The 27,337-nt window shown below is 35.3% G+C and overlaps 1 protein-coding gene across 2 annotated transcripts in view; it reads right to left on the reverse strand.

Annotated features, from left to right (window-relative positions):
• TMEM232 (transmembrane protein 232) overlaps positions 1-27,337 on the reverse strand; it is a 192,868-nt gene that overhangs the window by 9,767 nt on the left and 155,764 nt on the right. For both annotated transcript variants that reach the window (XM_066379914.1, XM_066379915.1), the window contains exon 14: positions 4,500-4,593. In XM_066379914.1, coding sequence (XP_066236011.1) covers positions 4,500-4,593 — 94 coding nt within the window. The remainder of the gene's footprint in view (positions 1-4,499; positions 4,594-27,337) is intronic.

The raw sequence follows: 27,337 nt of genomic DNA on the forward strand, positions 1-27,337 counted from the left end.
GAAGGAACTCAAAAGAATAATCCCCTTTACGATTGCAACAAAAAAAATAAAATACTTAGGAATAAACATAACAAAGAATGTAAAGGACTTATATAATGAAAACTATAAACCATTGTTAAGGGAAATCGAAAAAGATATAATGAGATGGAAGAATATACCTTGTTCTTGTCTAGGAAGAATAAATATAATCAAGATGGCTATATTACCCAAAGCAATATACAAATTTAATGCAATTCCCATAAAAATTCCAATGACGTTTTTTAAAGAAATAGAGCAAAAAATCATCAGATTTATATGGAACTATAAAAAACCCCGAATAGCCAAAGCAATCCTAAAGAAAAAGAATGAAGCTGGGGGCATTACAATACCTGACTTCAAACTATATTATAGGGCCACGACAATCAAAACAGCATGGTATTGGCAGAAAAATAGACACTCAGACCAATGGAACAGAATAGAAAGCCCAGAAATAAAACCACATATATATAGTCAAATAATTTTTGATAAAGGGGCCAACAACACACAATGGAGAAAAGAAAGCCTCTTCAATAAATGGTGCTGGGAAAACTGGAAAGCCACATGCAAAAGAATGAAACTGGACTACAGTTTGTCCCCCTGTACTAAAATTAACTCAAAATGGATCAAAGATCTAAACATAAGACCTGAAACAATTAAGTACATAGAAGAAGACATAGGTACTCAACTCATGGACCTGGGTTTTAAAGAGCATTTTATGAATTTGACTCCACAGGCAAGAGAAGTGAAGGCAAAAATTAATGAATGGGACTACATCAGACTAAGAAGTTTTTGTTCAGCAAGAGAAACTGATAACAAAATAAACAGAAAGCCAACTAAATGGGAAATGATATTTTCAAACAACAGCTCAGATAAGGGCCTAATATCCAAAATATACAAAGAACTCATAAAACTCAACAACAAACAAACAAACAATCCAATAAAAAAAATGGGAAGAGGATATGAACAGACACTTCTCCCAGGAAGAAATACAAATGGCCAACAGATATATGAAAAGATGCTCATCTTCTTTCGCTATTAGAGAAATGCAAATCAAAACTTCAATGAGATACCACCTCACACCTGTTCGATTAGCTGTTATTAGCAAGACAGGTAATAGCAAATGTTGGAGAGGTTGTGGAGAAAAAGGAACCCTCATACACTGTTGGTGGGAATGTAAAGTAGTACAACCATTATGGAAGAAAGTATGGTGGTTCCTCAAAAAACTGAAAATAGAACTACCTTATGACCCAGCAATCCCTCTACTGGGTATATATCCCAAAAACTCAGAAACATTGATACGTAAAGACACATGCAGCCCCATGTTTATTGCAGCATTGTTCACAGTGGCCAGGGCATGGAAACAACCAAAAAGCCCATCAATAGATGACTGGATAAAGAAGATGTGGCACATATACACTATGGAATACTACTCAGCCATAAGAATTGATGACATCGGAACATTTACAGCAAAATGGTGGGATTTTGATAACATGATACGAAGCGAAATAAGTAAATCAGAAAAAACCAGGAACTGTATTATTCCATACGTAGGTGGGACATAATAGTGAAACTAAGAGACATTGATAAGAGTGTGGTGGTTACGGGGGTAGGGGGGAATGGGAGAGGGAAAGGGTGTGGGGAGGGGCACAAAGAAAACAAGATAGAAGGTGACAGAGGACAATCTGACTCTGGGTGGTGGGTATGCAACATAATTGAACGACAAGATAACCTGGACTTGTTATCTTTGAATATATGTATCCTGATTTATTGATGTCACCCCATTAAAAAAAATAAAATTATTATAAAAAAAAAAAAAAGAATTTTGTCCTATTATTAAAACTATACAATACATATGTGTATATGCATGTGGGCAATTTGCTCTCTCTTGTAATCTATCCTAGATAATTCAGTTGAGTGAATGGTATAATATAGATGCTATAATTTATGAACCATTAGAAATTTTTTATCATACCTTGTACTTGTGATATATAGGTTCGGAAAACCTTTATTATTAAGTAACAATATACTACTCAAGTCTTATTTTGTGTTTTCAGGGTATCATTCAGTTTCCAAATTCTAATACGTGTAGCTATTGCTAGAGTGGCTTAAATATTAGCTATATGATAAATTACAATTTAATAGGATATATAAATAAAATAAGCCCTTATTATATTTCAAAATAATTAAATATAATGCAACAAAATAATCATGGATGAGAACCCTAACAATCCCACCAAAAATCTATTAGAACTGATAAATGAATTCAGTAAAGTAACAGGATACAAAATATATTCCAGAAAGCAGTTGCATTTTTATATACCAAAAATGAACTATCAAAAAGGAAAACTAAGAAAACAACCCTATATACAATTGCATTAGAAATAAATAAGTAAAATACATGGGAATAAATTTAACCAAAGATGTAAAAGAACTGTACTTAGAAAATTATAAAACACTGAGAAAAGAAACTGAAGAAAATATAAATAAGTGGAAAGACATACTATGTTCCTGAATGTGAAGCATTAACATCACTAAAATATCCATATTACCAAAAGCAATCTATAGATTCAACACAATTTCTGTCAAGATACCAGTGGTGTATTTCACAGAACCAGAACAAATATTCCAAAATTTAATATGGAATGACAAAAGACCCTGTATAACCACAACAATCTTGAGGGAAAAAAAAAAGAACAAAGTTGGAGAAATCATGCTACCTGATATCAAACTATACTAAAAGGCCATAATAAAGATAGTCTATTCAGTAAATGGTGTTAGGGAAATTGGAAAGATACATGCAAAAAAGTGAAACTATATCATCTTCTTATACCATACACAAGAATAAACTCAAAATGGATTAAGGACTTAAATGTTAGATTCAAAACCATAAAAATCTTAGAAGAAAACATAGCCAATAAATCTCAGACCTTCTTATAGCAATATATTTTTCTGATTATCTCCTTGGGCAAGGGAAACAAAAAATAAATAAATAAACAAATAGAACTACATCAAACTAAAGATTTTGCACAGCAAAAGAAACAATCAAATGAAAAGAAAATCCACTGAATAGGCGGACATATTTGCCAATGATATATCTGATAAGAGGCTAATATCCAAAATTTATGAACTTATAAAACAAACAATTCAATTAGAAAATGGGCAAAGACCCTGTAGACAATTCTCCAAAGAGGACATACAGATAACCAACAGACATATGAAAAGATGCCCAATGTCATCAGAGAAATGCAAATTAAAACTGTAATGAGATACCACTTCATACCTGTTAGAATGGTGATCATCAAGAAATCAACGCCCTGACCAGGCGGTGGTGTAGTGGATAGAGCGTCAGACTGGGATGCGGAGGGCCCAGGTTCAAGACCCCGAGGTCACCAGCTTGAGCATGAGCTCATCTAGTTTGAGCAAAAACTCATCAGCTTGGACCCAATGTCACTGGCTCGAGCAAGGGGTTACTCGGTCTGCTGTAGACCCATGGTCAAGGCACATATGAGAAGGCAATCAATGAACAACTAAGGTGTCACAACCGAAAACTAATGATTGATACTTCTCATCTCTCTCTCTGTTCCTTTCTGTCTGTCCCTATATCCCTCTCTCTCTCTCTCTCTCTCTCTCTGAAAAAAAAAAAAAAAAAAGCAATAAGCAACAAGTGTTGGTGAGACTATGAAGAAAAGGAAACCCTCATGTAGTGTTGGTGGGAATGTGTGCAGCCACTGTGGAAGGCAGTATGTAAGTTACCTCAAAAATTTAAAATGAAACTACCTTAAAACCCAGCAATTCCACTTCTGGAAATATAGCCAAAGAAACTGAAAATGCTAATTCAAAAGAATATATGCTCCCTTATATTCATTTCAGTGTTATTTATAATAGCCAAGATTTGGGAGCAGCCCAAGTGCCCATCAGTACAAGAGTAGATAAAAAAGCTGTAGTACATTTACACAATGGAATACTACAGCTGTGTGAAAAGAAAAGAAAATCTTACCTTTTACAATGGCGTGGGTGAACCTAGAGAGTATTATGCTAAATGAAATAAGCCAGTCTGAAAAAGACAAGTACTATATAATTTCACTTATATGTGGAATCTCATGAACAAAATAAGCTAACAAAAAAATTAGAAACAGACTCATAGAAATAGAGAATAGACTGACAGCTGTCAGAGTGGAGAGTGATTGGAGAGCTGGGTGAAAAAACTGAAGGGATTAAGCAAAGAAGAAAAGAACACATAGACAAAGACAACGGAGTGGAGATTAGAGGGAAAGGGAGTTCAAACAGGATATAGGGAGGACAAATGGTGATGGAAGGAGAGTTGACTTGGGCTGGTGAATACACAATATAATATAAAGATAATGTATTATAAAACTGTATACCTGAAACCTATATAATTGCATTAACCAATGTCACCCCAATAAAATCAATGAAAATTTTTTTAAAAAAGCTTTGCCAGTAGTTTAAGAAAGTCAACATACGTGATGGTCAATGATTCTTGCCAATTCTTCATCTCTTTTGGTAAAGTAATCTGGATATGGAAACATGGGGACTTCTGACATAGAAGAATGTTCCCTTCAAAAGAGCAAAATAATAGATCCAATATTAGGTATAGATATTCCTTGTCCCAAGAATATATAGCTTTGAAAGTAACAATTCATTATTAAGTATTTTGATTCTGCATTTTTATTATAAAGTACATATATAAACTACTATATACTAGCTTTTAGTTTTGGTAAGCCATTAGGGGTTACTCAAATTGAAATTTTGGAGGGTAGGATATGACATCTATAATAAGAACCAGAAAATCATAAAAAGGTCATCTTCTCCTAAGAGATGTAAATACTATAGCTGGTCAGTAGCAAATGAGATGCAGCAATATGAAGAGCTTAAGGAAGCTTGAAGTAGACTATACCCAATGGGGAGATGAAAGTGTGTATCACCATCTATAACCTATGACCCTGGAAGTTCTGGTGGAAGACCAACCTAAGAGTTTTAAGATATACTAATAAAACCCCAAACCAAAAAGAAACAAACAAAAAAACAATGCTGTGACTTTAATACTTCTCCAAGCTCTTTGCATTACTAATGGTAGAACCCTGACAGGCAGCTTAGCAACAGCTCGTGAAAGTGATGACGTGTGAAGCAGGCACTAAACTACTGGACAGTTGGTGTAAAACTGTTCACATAATAAAGTATTATTAAACTTATTATAAACTAATTATTGTGAGTCCAGAAATAGGTATGGCAACAATATAGTGGTAGAGAATATGGTTTTGAAGAAGAGAAAGTGGTTTTAAAAGAAAACCTCTTTGGTAAGAACCTAAGAAGCAACATAGCTGGTGAAAATTTTCCAAATTTATAAAAGTGATAAATTTTTATGACTATATGTTTACATGCACTTTTTCAAGCTGTTGCCTAGATAAAGTTCTTCATTTTTGATATCCTGTGCTTTCCTCATATCACAAGTCCATTTGCTTTATGCTACACTAAATTCTTTTCAAGTATTTGTCTTCATTTTCATCATTATTTTCCAAATTTAAACCATCATCTCTCACCTGGACTTAGGCCTCCGTTTTGGAATCCCTGTATCCTTGTGTCTTATTCTCTATTCCTGCCTCATCTCTGTTACAGGGTTGGTTAATGTCTACTTATCCTTCAGCTCTCAGTTTCAGCCCACTACCATAGGTCTCAATTCACCATTGAATTTATCATACTTTCATTTATCATACTTCCCTCAGCTGTAATTTTACATTTATCTATGTGCCTGTGTGAGTTTTATGTTTCCTTGCTAAAATATGAGCTACATGATTGTGGAGACTTTGTTTACTTATCATTGTCTTATCAGTGCCTAAAATAATGCCATTAGACACTCAGTGAATGTTTTAATGTTTGGTGAATTATAGGATGAATGAATGAATGCTGTGTCATAAGTAAGAGTCTAACACATCCACACATTTATGTCAGTAGAGCAAAGTCCCATATAGCAAGAGAATGGTAATCTCTGGAGACAAGTCACAGAGTGCAGCTAATAGCAGGAGTTCAACTCAAGTGGCTGGCGACCAGAGAAAATATATGACATCTTCTCCCAACCTAAAAGATTAAAAAATATTGTGGGGCAGAAGAGCAATGAGCTTCCCATTGCATGCAGAATAAGGATTCCAGCTACTATATTAAAATGTTAAAGGAAGATCTGATTCTAGAATGCTGGGGAATTCTACATCATCTAGGGGCCAATTCAGGTTAACTATATTTAACAGAATTTGGGCAATTCTGATATTTAAAGAAATGTGCTAAATGCCTTGGGAAAAAATAAGACAATATTAAATTATTTAAAGGTTAAAAGTATTCAAGTAAATTGCCTCAAAATGCTTCTTAAATTATAAAAGTTTAAATTAAAGAAATAAATAATGATATATAAGAAATCCTTTAAAATGGAAAAATTAGATGCACATGGTCACGGATCTGTGATTTCCAGTTATTTTAGTTGAATAGTTTGTAATAGAAAAGATTCATAGATAAATATAATACAAGACAACATGAGACCTAAGAGAGACAAACATTCACTGATATAAACAGAAAAATGTAGTAAAATGATTAAGCATATGGGCTCTGTATTCAGATCTTCAAGCAAATCTTTGTTCTGCCACCTTGTATTATTCAATCCCTCTGTTCCTGTTTTTTTTTTTAATTTTTAATATAAAAAATAGTACCTGCCTAGTTTTGTTATTATACATATTAAAAAAGAATAAGATATAAAGCATATTGGATGGAGTAAATATTAAACAAGGTGCCGTTGCATTATTCTTACCACTATCATTATCAAAAGAATTCAGAGAAAGAAGCCATGGCAAAACAGAGACAATCTGAGTTCTATAAATGCTTCTGACTTGGATAGCTTTTATTTCTTTTTCATTTTTCTTATTGCTCTAGTGAGGATTTCTATTACTCTGATGAATACAAGTGGCAAAAATAGGCAAACCTCTCTTGTTTATATTAGAGGAAAAACTATCAATCCGTCACCATTGAGTATGTTAACTGTGAGCTTGTCATTTATGATTATATTTGTTGAGGTATGTTCCTTCTATACCCAATTTTTTTAGAGTTTTTATGATGAAAGAATAAGAATTTAAATTTTGTCAAATGTTTTTTTCTACGTCTATTGATATTTATTTATTTATTTATTTATTATTATTATTTTTTTTTCTGAAGTTGGAAACGGGGAGAGACAGTCAGACAGACTCCCGCATGTGCCCGACTGGGATCCACCTGGCACGCCCACCAGGGGCGATGCTCTGCCCACCAGGGGGCGATGCTCTGCCCCTCTGGGGCGTCGCTCTGCCACGACTAGAGCCACTCTAGCACCTGGGGCAGAGGCCAAGGAGCCATCCCCAGCGCCTGGGCCATCTTTGCTCCAATGGAGCCTTGGCTGCGGGAGGGGAAGAGAGAGACAGAGAGGAAGGAGGGGGGGGGTGGAGAAGCAAATGGGCGCTTCTCCTATGTGCCCTGGCCGGAAATCGAACCCGGGTCCCCCACACGCCAGGCCGATGCTCTACCGCTGAGCCAACCAGCCAGGGCCGATATTTAATTTTTCATTCTATGTATTAATGTGGTGTATCACATTTCTTGATTTATATATGTTGAACTGTCCTTGCATCCCAGGGATAAAGCCACTTAATCATGCTGTCTAATCCTGTTGAATTTGTTTTATAGTAGTTTGTTAAGAATTTTTCATCTATATTCATCAGGATAATTGGGATTTACTTGTCTTGTATTATCTTTATCTGGCTTTAGTATCAAGAGAATGCTGGCATTATAAAATGAGTTTTGAGTGTCTTCTCCTGTTTGACTTTTTGGAACAGTTTTAGAAGAACTGGGAGTAATTATTCTTTAAATGTCCGATAACAATTAACCAGTAACGTTATTTGGTCCTAGGATTGATTTTGTTGGGAGGTTTTTGATAACTGATTCACTCTCCTTACTTGTTATTAGTCTGTTCAGATTTTCTATTTCTTAATAATTTAGTTTTTGTAGGTTGTGTGGTTCTAGGAAGTTATTCATTTCTTCTACCTTATTCATTTTGTTGGCATAATATTGTTCATAGTGAGTGGTCTCTTATGATACTTTGTATTTCTGTGTCATCTGTTGTAATTTTTTTTTATTTCAGTCATTTTTTTATCTTGGAAATTCTAGCTAAGTGTTTATCAAACTTGTTAATCTTTTTAAAAAACTAGCTCTTATTTTTATTGATCTTTTTATTTTATGGTCCATTTCATTTATTTCTACTCTAATCTTTTTATTATTTTTCCTTCTGCTAATTTTAAGCTTATTTTGTTTTATTCTTTATATTTCCTTGAGGTATGAAGTTTAGTTATTTGAAATCTTTTTTTTTATTCTTAATGTAGGCACTTATCACTCTAAACTCTCTTAGAAATGATTATGCTGCATTACATAAAGTTTGGTATGTTGTGTTTCATTTTCATTTATTTCAGGATATTTTTTTATTTTCCATTTGATTAATTCATTTTTTCCAAAGTAAGTATAGCTATCCTTGCTCTCTATTTCCACTTGCATGAAACATACTTTTCCATCCCTTTACTTTGAGTCTCTGTGTGTCTTTAGGACTAAAGTGAATCTCTTGTAGGAAACATAGAATTGGGTCTTATTTTTTTATACATTCGCCACTCTGTAGCTTTTGATTGGAGAATTTAGTCCATTTACTAAAGTAATTATTATTATTTTTAAAATATTTTAAAAAATTTTTATTTATTGATTTCACTGAGAGAGAAGGGGAGAGAAAAAGAGAGAGAGAAGAAGAAAGGACTGTTGAGCTGTTCCTGTATGTGCCCTGACCGGGAATCAAAATGGCAACTTCTGTGCCTTGGGATGATGCTCTAACCAACTGAGCTATTGGGCCAGGGTATTTTTTCTTTTTTAAATCTATAATCATCATTATTATCACCATCATCATCTTATGAAATTTGATTTTTTTAATTTATTAATTTTAATGTGGTGACATTGATAAATCAGGCTACATATATTCAGAGAAAACATCTCCAGATTATTTTGACATTTGATTATGTTGCATACCCCTCACCCAAAGTCAAATTGTCTTCTGTCACCGTCTATCTAGTTTTCATTTACATTTAAAGTAATTATTGATGGGTACTGATTTATTAATACCATCTTATTTGTTATTTTCTAGTTGTTTTGTAGACCCTTTGTTCCTTTCTTCTTGAGAACCAATGATTTTTCATATCGGTATGCTTTGACTAACTTTTTTTTATCTTTGTGTATTTACTCTAGATTTTTGCTTTGTGGTTACTGTGAAGCTTACATAAAATATCTTATTGATATAACAGTATATTTTAAACTATTAACAACATCGGTTACAAATAATATTAGATTCTAAGTTTACTATCCAATTGTACTTTAGTACCATTTTCTCTAATTCCATTTCAATTCAGTATTTTAGGAACCATGGCTCATTCTGAAAATGGAAAGTTTTCAAATCCTTAGAGACACATTTAACTATAACTTTCATACTCAAAATCCTATCTGGTAAGGTTTAATCTCTTATGCATTTTTAAAGCAGAGAGTTAAAAAATAAATGATTTTCTGGACATAGAAATGACAATTTTTTTTAATTTTATTTATTTTTTACAGAGACAGAGAGAGAGGGATAGACAGGGACAGACAGACAGGAACGGAGAGAGATGAGAAGCATCAATCATTAGTTTTTCATTGCGCATTGCAACACCTTAGTTGTTCATTGATTGCTTTCTCATATGTGCCTTGACCACGGGCCTTCAGCAGACCGAGCAACCCCTTGCTGGAGCCAGCGACCTTGGGTCCAAACTGGTGAGCCTCGCTCAAACCAAATGAGCCCTCACTCAAGCTGGCGACCTCGGGGTCGGTCTCGAACCTGGGTCCTTCCGCATCCCAGTCTGACGCTCTATCCACTGCGCCACCACCAGGTCAGGCAGACAATTTTTTTTTTATAGTGACAGAGAGTCAGAGAGAGGGATAGATAGGGACAGACAGACAGGAATGGAGAGAGATAGGAAGCATCAATCATCAGTTTTTCGTTGCGACACCTTAGTTGTTCATTGATTGCTTTCTCATATGTGCCATGACTGTGGGACTACAGCAGACTGACCGAGTAACCTTTTGCTCGAGCCAGCGACCTTGGGTCCAAGCTGGTAAGTTTTGCTCAAACCAGATGAGCCCGTGCTCAAGCTGGCGACCTCAGATTCTCAAACCTGGGTCCTCTGCATCCCAATCTGATGCTCTATCCTCTGCGCCACTGCCCAGTCAGGCGGAAATGACAAATTTTTAATCTCAATTAAATAATGTTGATTTTCTATTTTGTAAAGATGATTAGTTCAAGTAGCAAATCATACATGTCTTTTCTTTGAACACTATTTTGTTGTTTTCTTTTACCATAATTGCCTTGCCCAAATCACAGAGCCTCATGATTATAAGTTCCTATAAGAGACAAAATTTAAAGTGCAGATATTTATAAGAAAGTTATCCAAAGCTAAAAACTAAAAACAAATAAATCTTCTTGGATGCTTTTTTAAGTGTAGGTTAGTAAAGAAATAGCTTGTTTTCAACTTGACTATCACTATTACCATTACTTGTTCTTACATTAAAAATATTTGGTACATATTTAATTGCTTTTGTCGTGTAGTTCCTCCATTATAAAACATTCTACAGATACAGTCCTCTAAGTGAGAGTTAAAAATTGTTCTGCTCTCACCCCTCCAATATCTACAGCCTGGGTAGTGATCCTGTTTCTGCTGGGTAGGAAGAACTGTCAGTCAAAGGAAGCTCCAGGGCCCTTGACTCCTCCTATTCCCAGTGGTATTGTCCCAGAGGCTCTGTCTCAGACATCAGCTGATATAGTTTCAGTCTCACTTTTCCTTTCCAGCCAGACTATTGATCTGCTGGTTTCCATATACAGTATCTGCCGGAAAGTTTCAAGTGTCACTTTCACATTGACTAGACCTTACAGAAGCAACTAAGGAACTCAAAGTCAAGACTTTTTAAATTTTAATTTTTTTTCAATCCACTGAGTCAAAATTTCCAGTGGACATGTTCTACTAAAATAATTCTTCCAGACATACAATTTTGCATTTCTGAGCCCAAGATTGTCCTCTGCCTTCCTACCATTTGATTCATCTTCTATTTCAGTTTATCCACAATCCCCTGAATAAATGTAGCCATTAGAGCAGGGGTCTCAAACCCGCGGCCCGCTGAACAATTTTGTGCAGCCCGCAGACTAATCCACGAAGTTCAAAATATTTTGGATAAAATTAAGTAAGCCTAGGGGCCTACTTGTATTTTTCATTTCTCTAGCATCCTAGCTAGATATTAGCTTAGTTAACAGCAGTTGTGATGCGAACTACAGTTTCTGGTCGTTTTGTGACACTAAGTAAACTGCATGTACGATTGTGCTTGTTGTACTGATTTTTTTTTGTTTTCAACTGCAGTGAGAAAAGTGTTGCGTAACAGTTGCCTTTTGTAGACCTAGTGCGGCCCGCCAAACGGCTGTGATCTTGCTCTGCGGCCCACATGCTGAGTTGAGTTTGAGACCCCTGCATTAGAGTCTGGAGTCTTTTCATCAGACATTAATCTGTGTAGTTATCATAAAATGTTTGTGATGTGACTGAAAGACACCAAAAAAACAAAACAAAACAAAACAAAACAAAACATAGTAAAATGCTGTCAATTTTCTTTCAGGGCAGCTTAGAGAAACTAATGGAAGTCGTCTCACAAATCAGGAGAAAACGTATTATGCTCCAGGTTGAGGTATGGCTCCAGAAATACCTCTGAAACAAACGTGAAAGGGTGAGGAGAGTTGGTGTGAATAAGGGTGCATATAACTTAAGTGAGTACATATATCAGAAAGCCTTTTGAGGTCACAAGAAGAACAAATGACAGCTTGCATTTTAAATGTGTTGAATTTAAGGGTTTTCTTACACCAATGGGAACTGGTTGCTTTAGGCCTGTCAACCTAGGAATGAGTATTCCTCACCAGTGTTGTGGTACTGTTTTCTGAACCCACTGTGTTCCTTTTTTTAGACTTATTCCCTCATTTCGAAAAAGACATTCTTAAGCAGCTTCCTAAAGCATGGTGAATAGATGTAAATCATTTGAAAATATCTTTATTCTACCCTCACGTTTAACAAATTGAGGCAGGAAAATATTCAGGTCTCATTTGTTATTCAGACTCTGCCCAAATGAAGAACATAATGGATACAGTTAAATTTTCATATAAAATATTTCTACCTGTTTGTCAAACATGATTATCCAAATATATTTTAATACCGAGGGATATTTGTGGTTTTAGAGAGATTATTATTGTCCCTTGGTTTCTTGGAGCTGCACTGTCATCTGGCCTCTGACACTGCTGTGGAGGCCTCTGATGACATCCTGTTTTCCAGGCATTTGCAGTAGCCTGTTTATTCTTTCTAGAGCTATATTATTCAAGATATTTACTCCTAACTTTCTTAATAGAAAAATGCTGAGATCTCAATTAATAAAACAAATGTTTATTTCTTGCTCAAATAAAGTCAGAGGCAGTACATTAGTACATTAGGAGCTCTGTTCCATCTGACAGCCCAGGAATCCAGGGTCTTTCCATCTTTATAATGCTACCATATAAACATGTAACTTTAAATTCACCCTGACAGAGGAAGAATTACTTGAGAGAAAATACACTAGTTCTTCATTTCCTTGTCACAGAAGGGTCATGTCACTTCTACTCATAGTAGTTGGCAAAAAAATATACACATTTCTAACCTATGATTTACATTTGGGCTAAATACTGCTTTGTTGCAGAAGCCTGTCCTGTGCATTGTAGGATATTTAGCAACATCTCTGTATTCCACCCATCAGAAGGCAATAACATTCCCCATGTGAGACAATCAAAAGTGTCTATTAATATTGCCAGGGTCGCCTGGGAGCCAAAAATCACTCTTGATTGAGAACTATTACTCTTATATGACTACAAGGAAGTCTTCTGAAAAAAAATAAAGAAAGAAAAACATAAAATATTTTATGGTTGCTAATGGTCCATGTCACAGGAAGTTTTAAATTTGCTTTTTTTTTTCTTAGTTTTCTAATTTTCACAATGAAGTGTGTGGCAGACAGATTTCCAAGTTGGGCCCCAGTAATCCCTACCTCCTGGAATTTATGCCCTTGTGTAATTCCCCCTCCTTGAATATAGGTTGGCCCAATGGCTTACTTCTAAACAACAGAATAAATGGGATATCACTTCCATGATTAGGTATGACTTCTGTTTTTTCAGCAAACTTTTTTTTTGCCTTTTTGTCATATATGCTTTGATAAATTAAATTTCCATATTAGAGAGACCTACAAAGCAAATGACTCAGGATGGTCTGCAGCCCAGAGTCAACAAGTGGTTGAGATTCTCAGTCTAACCCACAAGGAATTATATCCTGCAATAGTTTGTGAATTATCTTAGAAGAGGAATCTTCCCCAGTTTGTCTTGGCTAACACCTTAATTGCAACCTTGAGAGAAGCCCTGAAATAAAGAATCTAGCTAACATTCTGATTCCTGACTATAAAAATATGTATGTGACCTGACCAGGCGGTGGCACACTGGATAGAGTGTCGTACTGGGATGTGGAAGACCCAGGTTCGAGACCCCGAGGTCTCCAGCTTGAACACGGGCTCATCTGGTTTGAGCAAAGCTCACCAGCTTGAACCCAAAGTTGCTGGCTTGAGCAAGGGGTTACTCGGTTTGCTGAAGGCCCCCGGTCAAGGCATATATGAGAAAGCAATGAATGAACAACTAAGATGTTGCAACGAGAAACTAATGATTGATGCTTCTCATCTCTCTCCGTTCCTGTCTGTCTGTCCCTATCTATCTCTCTCTCTGTCTCTGTCTCTGTAAAAAAAAAAAATTAAAAAAAATATATATGTATGTGGTTTTCAGTTGCCACATTTTGTAATCACTTATTACAAATTGCCTTATAGTGGGTGTTTTAAAATATTTTTGGAGTACTGTTTGAGCTTCTTAAATATATAAATATACCTTTAGTTCTTCAAATTAAAAACAGAAAACCTTTCATTGATAAATATGTCCCCTTTGTCTCTTTGTTCTTTTACTTTCCCTCAAGAATGCCCTTTATCCTAATCCTCTGGAACTGGGCCTCTCATTTTCTTTTTTTCTGGTTCCTATTTTCCTGTTCTTTGTCTTTATTCTACTTTTGAAGAGATCTCTTCAATTTTATCTTCCAAGCCTTCTATTGAATTTTATCTTCCATAATGTTTTTAATTTCTAAAAACTCTTTTTCTACACTATTTTTTACATCATCCCTTTTTTATGAATGAACAATTTTCATTTATTTCTTGGAAGATAATTATAGATTTTAAAAATTTCTTCTTTGCTTCTGCAGTTATTTAAGTTTTCTCTGAGCAACTTTTACATTTTATTTATTTGGGTCCCTCTCTATTATATTGGAGTCTTTTTACAAATATTTGGTGAGTCTTATATACCATTTATATTTTAATAACTTTATTGAATTATAATTAGCATGCAATAAACAGTATATATTTTAAATAAATACTTTGATATATTTTGAAATATATACCCATAGTACCATCATCATATTCAATAAAAAGATCATAGCCACCAATCCACACATTTTTCTCAAGCCCCTTTTTTCAATTACTATTATTTAAAGTCAAAATAGGCCCTGGCCTGTTGGCTCAGTGGTAGAGTGTCAGCCCGGTGTGTTGATTTCCCGGGTTCCATTCCTGATCAGGGCATATAGGAGAAGTGACCATCTGCTTTTCCACCCCTCCCCCTCTTGCTTCTCTCTCTCTTTCTTTTCTCTCCTCTCTCTAAGATGAATAAATAAAATCTTTAAAAAGTGAAAAGGCAAGGGAAAGCTCTCAGTGGTTCATTGGATCTTGTTAAATAATGGCCCTCATCTTGATATGATTGGGTAGCGATTATATTAGTTAATTTTACTGCATAACAGTTTACCCCAAATTAGCAGCTTAAGACAACAAGCACTCATCATCTCACATTTTTTGAAGGCTCAATAATTTGGAGCTGCCTTTTGTCTCAGGGTCTTTCACAAGGCTATAACCCAGGTATTGACAGAAACTGCTGACAATGCAAAAGTCAACAGGGGGAGAATCTACCTCCCAGCCTATTTATAGGATTGTCGGCAAGCCTTCATCCTAGCTGGTTATGGTCCGTGATATGAGTTTTCTCTTCTTGGGGCCACATGGCAGTTGATTTCCCTCAGAGTGAATGAGAAAGTGAGAGTACACAAGACAGAAGCCACTGTATGTTTGTGACCTAGTCTTGGAAGTGATATTTCCTCAGTTCTGCCATGTTCTAATCATTAGAAGTGAATCACTAAGTCCAGCCTATTCTGAAAGAGAAGAGATTATACAAGAGCATGAATACAAAAATGCAGGGATCATTGGAGGCCATCTTAGAGGCTGCCTGACAAAGAAATGAAACCATTTTCTTGGGGAACCCCCAAATACCAGTATCTACAGACCTTTTGTGAATGCCAAACAGATACTTCAGACAATCTCCTACCTGGGATGTGTCACTTTGCCCTCCTCCTACCCAGGGAAAAAAGGGAAGAGAAAAAGCAGAAGTGACAGACACAGAAAGTCAAGTCAGGGCTCTAAAGCAGACTCTTGCATATGAAGCTTTCACCTTTATTCAGTATAACATCCTTGTAGTCTTGGAAGACTTAACAAGAGTAAAATAGTATGATAAAAACTCTGCTTCAAAATGATTACTCTGAAAATTGTGCAGATTGAACAAGAAGTACTTAAAGTTGCAGGACCATTTCAGGAGTTATGGAAAGTATTGGCAGTGAGTATTAAAAATTGGAAGAGTTATCTTACCAGAGAAGCAATTGATTGCCATAGCAACTACACAGATTTGGAAGTAGGAAAATGGAGAAATACAAAAGACTGTGTTTTCTCCTCTCTTTTCTGTCTCTGAATGACTCAACTCTTGATCATTAAAGAACAAATAGTACAAGTCTTGAGGCTTGAGGCAAACCTACTTAGAATGTCTAAATATTAATATCCCACCAGTGCTTTATTCCAGAGGTTCTAAACTATAATTTCTTGACATACTGGTATATTTCCATAAGTGTGAAATATATTACAAATTATTTGTTTATTAATATAGATAAGGACAAAATTCTGAAAATTACTCATACTTTTAAAGTACACTATGCTAGGCTTCCTGGCAATATATTTTCACTCTTGTCTATTGTAATATGTTCTTAAATTGGCTTTGATCAATGGAGCATGCTAAAAAAAAATGGGATATAATCCAGAATCAGAATTTACTATGTGGCAATTGTTAGTAATTTGGGAGTCATTGTAACTGGATTGCAAAGTGAAATTGAGGGTCCAACAGTACTCTTCAGACAGAAATAGAGGAAAAGGCTCATTTGAAAGCAGGTTGTCCTCATTTTGTAGCTGTTTGCTCCCAAGGTCTTTACCGACCAGAAGTGCAGGCACTTATTTTCTGCAGCACCTGAAGAGCTACTTTTACATCCCCATAGTGGTTTCCCTATATATATACAGTTAGCTTTTGTGGGTCAGAAAAAAAATTATTTTTTAAATTAAATTAAAAAAATTTAATTGGAAAAGATTACCATATATTGCATCCTAGAGAGTTTGCTTACCACAAGTGAAATTCTATTGGAGGAAAGAGGTATCTTGTAAAAATAAGAAGGGCTCTGTTTTTCAAACAGGCTGAAGATAATAGCACTGTTTGGAGATCTGAGATCTAGGCAGAATAGATAGAAACATATCTCCTCACACTGCAGCATAGCCACAGTAGATAACATCCTAGCAAAGTCTGAAATCATACTAGACACTACGGTTATCAATGTGCTACCCAGCTGTAGATCTAAGTAGGAGCTTCTACTAGCATACAAATATGTGGAGGGGAAACACAAAGACAATGTATAAATCCTGTCTGTTGGAAAACACCAGTTGTACATAGAGCTCTCTTCAGTATATGGCAAATAAAACTTTCAAACTAATCTCTAAATTACTGAAAGACATGAAGACGGATACATTATCTCATCTATCCAGAAGAAAATAAACTTTTAAAAATTGTTTACTGCGGGAATCTAAAAGAAAGTACAGAAAACTACTTGGCAATCAAAGAGCATACGATCTATAAAATAGGAGCTGAAAAGTCAGGGAGAAAAAAATGTGAGATGAAGAAGGATGGTATAAAAACATCAAGTGCTGTGGTAAATGATCAATACAAAGTAAAAGCAGTTTTAAAAATCAAAAAAGACATTGTGAAGAAAACCAGTGTTTTGGATTACCATTTCAAAAGATTTACAAAGTTCATAAGCAAATATAACATGAAAATAAAGAGAGAAAAGATAACTAAAATGGAATAAATAAAATGTGATTCAACCTAAGAATGATCAATGAAAATAAACAAAAGAAATGTTACAAAAGCAGTACTAAAAACACGACTACTTAAACTTATAGAGCTGAAAAATGACCTAAGTATGTACATTGAAATAATTTTTGTACCAGTTCAAAGAGGAAATAGAGACACAAGTAAAAAATAAGCTATAAAAATTAAAGAGAAATTATCCAAATATTAAGACAGAAAAAAAGTAAAAATAAGTAAAACCAGTCTTAGATTTTTACCCTGCAATATAAAATAATAAAAAAATAATTTTTCTCTTAAGAATCTTTAGATTTTCTTCATTTACTCAAGATAATTTTTTTACACATTCCATAAAGTACTTACCTTAGAAGATGAAGAACTGGGGTAACTCACAGTTTGGTAGTACTTTCCATCAAAATAGAGAACATGAAAGAGCAATAGTATTTAGAGAAAGCCATTAGACTCTAAATATTCAAGGCCAATAATCTGTTATGTAGTTCTGGAAACTAATATCTAGCCAATACATCCACAAATACTAGCAACAATATTGAATCAAATTAAACATAACTTTCAGGCTAAATAAGTATATTAAATTTTATTACTATATTGAATAAAAATAAAACATTACTTAAGAACAAAATAATAATTTATTTAATGAAATTAAATAATATTAATATGATTTAAAATATTATAGTTTTAAAATATAAAAAAATGAAGTAAAAAATGTGTTACATTCCCCTTCTTACGTGAAGTAGGGAAATGATCAGGAGGATATGATGCAAAATATGTATTACTGACTTAGATACTTTTTGCCATACAAGATTTTTATTTGAGAAATGTGAATGTAATCATGAGAATTAAAAACAAAATACATGCCTTTCTAATTATTGAGGTAAATCAAAATAAGAATAATAAATTCTAAATAGGAGAATATGCACAGTAAAAACAAGATGTAATATAAAACAACATTTAAAAGAAAAAGACAGAAGAGGAGACATACAAATTATAACAATAAAAGGAAATGCCATTAATGCCATAAAAGCCAAATGAAAAATTAAACTAAGTGTAGCTCACAAGAGCCATTGAAACAAAATTCATTTTAAAGAATAGGAATAAAAATGATTTGCTAAGAAAATACAAACATTAAAATATCAATTACAACATTATTTTCAGACAAAATAGAATTTAAAGAGTAATTTTATATTGACAAATGGTACATTGACAACTAAAGCATTCTCCGCTATTTTCATATTCATTAAAATGACTGGAAAGAAATATGCCAAATTTAACAGCAATTATCTTAAGGAGATGTGATCACAGACAATTTGTACTTTCCTGATACATACCATCAGTATTTACATCCATAAAAATTTAGAACGAGAAAAGTGAATGAAAGAAAACCATCTACAAAATAAAATAAATGTAACATTTTTAACTCCTAATTGTGAAATTAAGTGATTGTTTCTTTGTCCTTCACATGTCTGTATCATTTAATATTCCTAACTGCCCTTTTTAAGATTGCTTCTCTATTTTATGAGACTTTTCTTTTTCCAGTTCTTCTCTTCCATCTGTGGTCTCTAAATTTTCTTCTCCTCTATTAGAGGGATCTTTCCAAAATTTTCTGTCCTTGAGTGTCACTTTCTTCCTTGTAAGTATCTGGATTTAATCACTACTATTACCTAAGAGGATTTTACTACCTCTTTACCCCACTTCAACCCTTGCAACTACTTGATGGACATTTTTATCTCAGCATCTTAATTATACCAAAAACTTCATATATCTGAAACTGAAGTAATTTTGTTCCAACTGCCATTAATTAAATGAATGTCTATGGAGCATCTACTATTATATGCTCAGCTCTGTATCAGATTCTGAGACCACAAAGTACATTCTTGCCTCCAAAAGTCTGAGATTCTAATGAGTCCTTCCAAATTTGCCCTTTTACTGGTTCCCTATTTTGGTAAAAGCACTATCAACCTCTGAACTATCTAGGCTCAAAATCTCTGGCTTGCTTTAGTTAGTTAGTTAGTTAGCTTGTTTACTCTCCTCCCTCTCTTATTTTTACATCTAAATAGCTGCCTAAAGCTATGTTTTCAGTTTTCTGCTTGTTCTTTATCTCTAATATCTACTCTTATTGATGTTTGACAACTCTCACCTATACTTTTGAAATAGCCTCTTAAATTATTTTATTATCTCCAAATCTCTACACTACAATGTATTTTGTAACCTATTGCCAGTTCTGTCTTGTTAAAGTAGAACTCTTGGATTCACCCTCACTCTTCTAGGCTTAGCACCAGTGCAGGTAAGTTGTAAATATTAATAAAAATAATCGCCCTGGCCGGTTGGCTCAGCGGTAGAGCATCAGCCTGGCATGCGGGGGACCTGGGTTCGATTCCCGGCCAGGGCACATAGGAAAAGCGCCCATTTGCTTCTCCACCCCCACCCCCTCCTAGAGCGCTAGAGTGGCTCTGGTCGCGGCAGAGCAACCCCCCTGGAGGGGCAGAGCATCGCCCCCTGGTGGGCAGAGCTTCGCCCCTGGTGGGCGTGCCGGGTGGATCCCGGTCAGGCGCATGCGGGAGTCTGTCTGACTGTCTCTCCCCGTTTCCAGCTTCAGAATAAAAAAAATAAAATAAATAAATAAATAAATAAATAAAAATAATCACTGATTGAATGACGTGAGATCCAGCCAATTAGAACAGGTGTCTGATAGGTTTTAACTGATTAGAACAAAGGCCAGATGTGAGCAACCAAATACAATACCAATGTTTTTCATCATTCTTATATCTACCCACCTCTACCTCATAGTCATATATGCTCTTGAATCAGAGACTGTAATGTATTCACCAAAGTCCTACTGTATTTGTCCTGGACACACAGACCACCTTTCAAGTTCTATTACTTCTTAAAGGAATAAGTATGAATTTTGTGAACTGAGGTAGTTAGGTGTATATGCCTCCCCCTTGGTTATCCTCATCCACATAAATGACATGGAGGACCTATGGGAAAGCAGAACTATAAAATGAAACTATTTAGGTCCCTGAATGACCACACAGTAAGCCATGTAAGAAGGAACATCATATTGGAATGATGAAACAAGAAACAAAATTTGTATTAAGCAACTGATAATTCAGTATTTACCTGTTTTGAAGCTAGAATTGACCTATTATATTATTCTCACCTCTGTTTCCTTAATAGCGACCTTGTATCTGTCTCTATTTGAGATGTATTCAGACTGTAATTTATATGCTTTTATTTGTACATCTCCTCCTTTAAACTCAAAATCCCTTAAGAGCAAGAAACTCCCTTTTATTTTATTTTATCTCTGGAACATAGCATATTTGCCTAAAGTTAAATATACCCTGAAAATATGCCTGTTAAATGTTGCTTTTATGAATGAATTCTGTTATTTTATATGTTTCAATAGTCCTAATACTCTGATGGTACCTCATAGTCTTGAAAGAAAAGTTAGGCTCTGGCTGGTTGGCTCAATCGATAGAGCATTGGCCTGGTGTACGGATGTCCCAGGTTCAATCCTGGTCAAGGCACACAAGAGAAGTGACCATCTGCTTCTCTCCCTCTTTCTCTCCTCCTTCTCTCTCTCTTCTTCTATAGTTAGTGGCTTCATTGGTTTGAGCTTACACCGTGGACACTGATGATAACTCAGTTTCTCCAACTGTGTCATCCTCAGGTGCTAAAAATAGCTCAGCTGATTTGAACATAGGACCTAGATGGAGGTTACCAGGTGGATCCTGTTCAGGGCACATGCAGGAGTCTCTCTATCCCCCTCTCACTTAAAAAGAGGGAGAGAGAGAAAGAGAGAGAGAGAGAGAGAGAGAGAGAGAGAGAGAGAAGTTCAGAGTCTTAGGTATGGTTTGCAGGGGCCACAGCAGGCATATTTTACCTCATCTTTTACTTCTCCTTTATTCAGTGCCTTAATCTTATAGTCACTGTTTTCAAAAAATTACCACAATTCTCTGCTTCACTGAGTTATTTTTATACTGTTCTTTATATATAGAATTTTTAAAAAATCTGTTCAAAATCCATTTCTTCTTTAAGGCCTAACTTAAGTACTTACTATCAATTAAACATTTCCTAATTTCTTCCAGCAAGAACGTTTTTTTTCCTTCTAGGAGTTCTTATAGCCCTTTAACATCCTTATAGCATTTATTATTAATACTTAATATTGTAGGTATTAATGCACCATGTTCATTGCACATTTGGTATTTCAAAAGCTTAATAATATAAAATATTTCCAAGTACAGGATCTTTTTCTAAATACAATCAGAAATACAATCATTATCTCCTTATAGTGCAGCAGTTTACTTAAGGGAAATTTTGTTTACAAGCAAGTGCTAAAATACTGAGAGACATTTCACCTACTATTTTTGTTGATTCCGGCTAAGTAGTGCAGCATGTTCTAGCAAAATGAACTATCATAGGTCCTTATTCAGCTTAAATTGTCATTTTTTTTTTTAACATCCCACTTCTAAAGTAAAGCTAGCTACAGAATCTTGCTTTTAAGAAATAACCTGTTACAACTGCAGTGGAATAACAATTGTCCTTATTGCAAAAATAAATTACATATACTTAAAAGAAATATAACAAAATGCTAATTAATTGATTTGTATAACTACCACTGCAGATGATAGATAAAGCAATAATTAGATATTAGGTAAGACAAAATGTATTTTGTAGCACAGGTGACTGACAATTGTTGATTAGTGGCTAAACTCTTTCAGCTTTTTAGCTTGACCTCAGTGCCCTCTCAATTTTGAACAGTACAATACAGCACACTTTTATTTGAAGAACTCATCCAGATTGCTTACATTTCCTTGGGATTGATTTGAAACATCTGAAATACAGGTAGCAGTTTGTTTTATGTGCACACAGAAAAATCTTGAATTCATTTAAGATGAACCAGGTCAATGTAGATCAATTTGGGCCATGTCAACCCATGAGGAGATGCAAATTAGGATTCTCCTACTGAGACCAAAAATAGATTCCATCAAATCTTTTCTGAGTAGATTCTGAAATTGTATATCAAAAGAGACAGCCATAAAGGTCCCAAGATTTCTGTAGTGCTATGAATGAGATGAGATATAAGAAAGGGCTAGGATAAAACAATATTTCAACAAATAAATTTCCCAATATATAGCCTACTGCAGGAGTCCCCAAACTTTTTACACAGGGGGCTAGTTCACTGTCCCTCAGACCGTTGGAGGGCCGGACTATTAAAAAAAAAACTATGAACAAATCCCTATGCACACTGCACATATCTTATTTTAAAGTAAAAAACCAAAACAGGAACAAATACAATATTTAAAATAAAGAACAAGTAAATTTAAATAAAAAAACTGACCAGTATTTCCATGGGAACTAGGCTCCTCTCACTGACCACCAATGAAAGAGGTGCCCCTTCCAGAAGTGCAGCGGGGGCTGGATAAATGGCCTCAGGGGGCCGCACGTGGCCCGCGGGCCGTAGTTTGGGGACCCCTGGCCTACTGTTTTTATTCTATCTGTTAATCAGTTTAAGTGGAAAGACACCATTGGAAGAACAAATAAAAGAGCAATCTACTAATGACTTTGTGTCAACTGCGCTTGTCATTCATAATTTCTCCTACAAATGTGACAAAGGGCAATATTCAGTTCCAAATTCAACGGCCAACATTGTACCCAAAAGCATGCATATATTCTTTTCAATATGTGAAGTGTTTAACAGAAAGCTTTTTAGTAAAGCACTTGGAAAACCAAAAAGCAATAATTCATAAAGCCACTGCCCCAAAAAATGGACTTTGAGAGCCACATTACTGTTGTCATAGTGATTGCTTCACTAATGTCGTAAGAACATTGCTGTGCCTTGTCAACAATTTCATCTTAGAAACAGAATATGCAAAATGACTTTACAACCTCATTCGGTCTATTTCTCTGTAGCAACATGAACTGTTTACCATAATTTGTTACCAAAAAGTGAATTCCTTATTCTGAGAACCTCAGGTATAAGGTATGACTTTAAATTTCTATTGTATACATTAAACCAGTGGTCCTCAACCTTTTTTGGGCCACGAACTGATTTAATGTCAGAAAATATTTTCACGAACCGGCCTTTAGGGTAGGACAGATAAATGTATCACGTGACCAACACAAGTGTCAAGAGTGAGTCTTAGATGGATGTAACAGAAGGAATCTGGTCATTTTTTTAAAAATAAAACATCGTTCAGACTTAAATATAAATAAAATGGAAGTAATGTAAGTTATTTATTCTTTCTCTGTGGACCGGTAACAAATGGCCCACTGACCAGTACCAGTCCATGGTCCGGGGGGTTGGGAACCACTGCTTTAAACTATTAGATAAGAAGGTGCTCATTCAGAGCAAATTAATTGGCAGACATGTTTTCAGCATGGATGGAAATAGAGATTGCCTAGTGTCAGGATTTAGCCCTGGCTGTGCCACTAACCACCATGGTGTAACACAGCCTCTCAGCAATTTAGTTTATCTCAGCCTCTCATTTGAGCCTATATGTTTGTTTGTTTGTTTGCTTGTTTTTAACTCACTAGGCCTTGGTTTCCTCATTGGAGTCATTTATTTTAGATGGCCTTGTCAGATCTTTTACTATTGCACTTTGTAACAAATAAGGCTAAGTTTTAATTACATAAGCCAAGAAATAGAGGCCAATGTTATAAAATAAATACCTTAGGTCAGTGTGAGATAGACTTTAGAACAAGGAATAGTACCAGGGCTGAAAAAGAGCATTACAAAATGATGATTAAAAAATCAATCCACTAAGAATAGAAAACAGTCCTAAATGCGTATTTTAAAACTGCTTTAGAGCCTGACCAGACGGTGGCACAGTGGGTAGAGTGTCGGACTGGGATGCGGGGGACCCAGGTTCGAGACCCCGAGGTCGCCAGCTTGAGCATGGGCTCATCTGGTGTGAGCAAAAAAAAAAAAATCTCACCAGCTTGAACTCAAGGTCGCTGGCTCAAGCAAGGGGCTACTTGGTCTGCTGAAGGCCCGCGGTCAAGGCACATATGAGAAAGCAATTAATGAACAACTAAGGTATCGCAACGAAAAACTGATGATTGATGTTTCTCATCTCTCTCCATTCCTTTCTGTCTGACCTTATCTATCCCTCTCTCTGACTCTCTCTCTGTCCCTGTAAAAAAATAATAATAATAAATAAATAAATAAAACTGTGCTTTAGAATACATGAAGCAAAAATAATGAGACTGAAAAGATAAAGAGACACATTTATGATTTGATTTGAAGTATCCATAATACTTAGATACTTCAAGAATTATCTTTCAGAATTTAATATAACAAGTAGGCAGAAAATCAATAAGGATATCAAAGCCTGAAACAATATTATTTATCAATCAACTGTATGTAATTAATGTTACAGAACATTCCAACTAACAACAGCAGAATACAAATTATGGCTCAGACTACTATCTATATTTACCAAGATAAGTAGTGCTCTGAGTCATAAATCAAATCATAAAATTTAAATTAATAAAAATCATAAAAAATTCATTCTAAGACTATAAAAAACTAGAAAATAGTAATGGAAAGATATCTGGAAATTTTCCAAATACTTGGAATTAAGCTACATACTTCCAGATAACCCATGAATCAAAAAAAAAAAAGTTACGTGGGAAATTAGAAAATATTTTAAATTAAAAGAAAATTTTAAAAATTTAAAGAATGCAGTTAAAACAGTACTTAGCACAATAATCTATGAAATTGAAAGTAGATAAAACAATAGAGTAAATTGAAACCTAATGCTTGTTCTTAGTAAAAATTAATAAAAATGATAAACCTCTAGCCAGACTTACCAAGCAAAAAAAACAAAACAAAACAAAACAAAAAAACCAAATCACCAATATCAGAATGTAAATAGAAACATCATTACAGATTCCACAAACATTAAAAGGATAATAAAATATTAGAAACAATTTAATGTTGAATTAATAAATTCAACTACTTAGATGCGATGGTCGAATTCCTTGAGGCAAAAACTATCAAAGTTCATTCAAAATGAAAAAGAGTATGACATAATAACTCTAATATATATGAAGAAATTGAATTCAGTTAAAATCCTTCCAAGAAAGAAAATAACAAACCCAATCATTAAGTCTTCCAAAATTTTAAGAAAAAAATGCCAATACTATAGAAACTCTTTATAAAAAGTATCATTTCCTAATTCATATTATGAGGTCAGGATTGACCTGATACTAAAATTATAAATAGGTGTTACAAAAAAATATTAGTGATTAATATTTTTCATAAATATGGACATAAAATTTTGAACAAAACAATAGTAAATCAAATTCAACAATATAGAAAAGGGGTGATAAATTATGAGAAAATATATAGTTTTTATCCAAGGAATGCCATTTCAACATTGAAAAATCAATTGTAATTACCATATTACAAGGCTAAAGAGGAAAGCCTTCATATGATTATTTCAGTAGATGAAGAAAAGTAACAAAATTCAATATTCATTCATGTATGGCCAGCAGTCGCAGCCATACAATTGGCGTAATTTGCGGTAGGATTCGGATCAGATCGGTATGGAGCCATCACCACCCTTGAGGGGTGGGGTAGAGGACTGGCTGTTGTTATGGTTCCCCATGGCTGTTTTTTGGGGGACCGTGGGCTGGCTGATTTTTACAGCCCTGCAAGAGGAAACTGAGAGCGCTGTGCAAGAGGCTGCCTGAGACATGCAAACTGAGGAGCGGAAGGAGGAGAAGGAGAAGGAAGCCAAGATAGCAAGGAAAGACAGCAGGCATAGTGCTGAAGGAGAAACTGGGGAACCAGAGGCGAGGGGCTTTGAGACTGGTGAGGCCTTTGATTCTAGGAGAAATCGGAGAAGATTCTCCTGGTTGTGGAACCAGATAATGTGTCAGTAGTTTTGTGAGCTCTGAGTGAAAGGGAAGTGCTTTTCCCTGTGTGTTTGCTCATTGGCTGGTATGAGACTTGAATAAAGGAATGGCCCACCATTCTTTGGCTCCACTGTTTCTTTACTGTCTGCCCAAATCCAGTGAGAACCTGCATGTGAATGGTCAAGATGGCGGCGGCCCTTGGCCTTATAATTCATGATAAAAACACTTTTCAAAACTAGAAATAGGCCCTGGCTGGTTGGCTCAGTGGTAGAGTGTCGGCCTGGCATGCAGAGGTCCTGGGTTTGATTCCCGACCAGGGCACACAGGGGAAGTGCCCATCTGCTTCTCCACCCCTCCCCCTCCTTCCTCTCTGTCTCTCTCTTCCCCTCCCACAGCAGGGCTCCATTGGACCAAAGATGGCCTGGGTGCTGGGGATGGCTCCTTGGCCTCTGCCCCAGGCACTGGAGTGGCTCTGGTTGCAGCAGAGCGACGCCCCGGAGGGGCAGGGCATCGCCCCCTGGTGGGCAGAGCATTGCCCCCTTGTGGGCGTGCTGGGTGGATCCCAGTCGGGCGCATGCAGGTGTCTGTCTGACTGTCTCTCCCTGTTTCCAGCTTCAGAAAAATACAAAAAAAAAAAAAAAAAAAAAAAAAAAAAAACCAAAAAAAACCCCCCAAAAAACTAGAAATAGAAGGCAACCTCCTTAATCTGGTAAAGGGCATCTATGCAAACCTATAGCTTACATTCTACATAATGGTAAAAGCTGAGTGCTTTGCCTCTAAGATCAGAAACAAAGCAAAGATGTTTGCTCCTACCACCCCTACTAAACATTAAACAAGAGAGTCCTAACTAGAGTAATCAATTTTTTTTAAAGAAGGAAATTAAAAAGAAATAAATAAAAATGACTCTATTTGCAATTGACATAATTATCTGCTTAAAATCTATAAAGTCTACAAAAAATAATTAGAACTAATAAGTGAGTTTAGCAAGTTTACATA

The sequence above is a fragment of the Saccopteryx leptura genome, chromosome 4 (genome assembly GCF_036850995.1).
Source record: "Saccopteryx leptura isolate mSacLep1 chromosome 4, mSacLep1_pri_phased_curated, whole genome shotgun sequence".
NCBI lineage: Eukaryota > Metazoa > Chordata > Mammalia > Chiroptera > Emballonuridae > Saccopteryx > Saccopteryx leptura.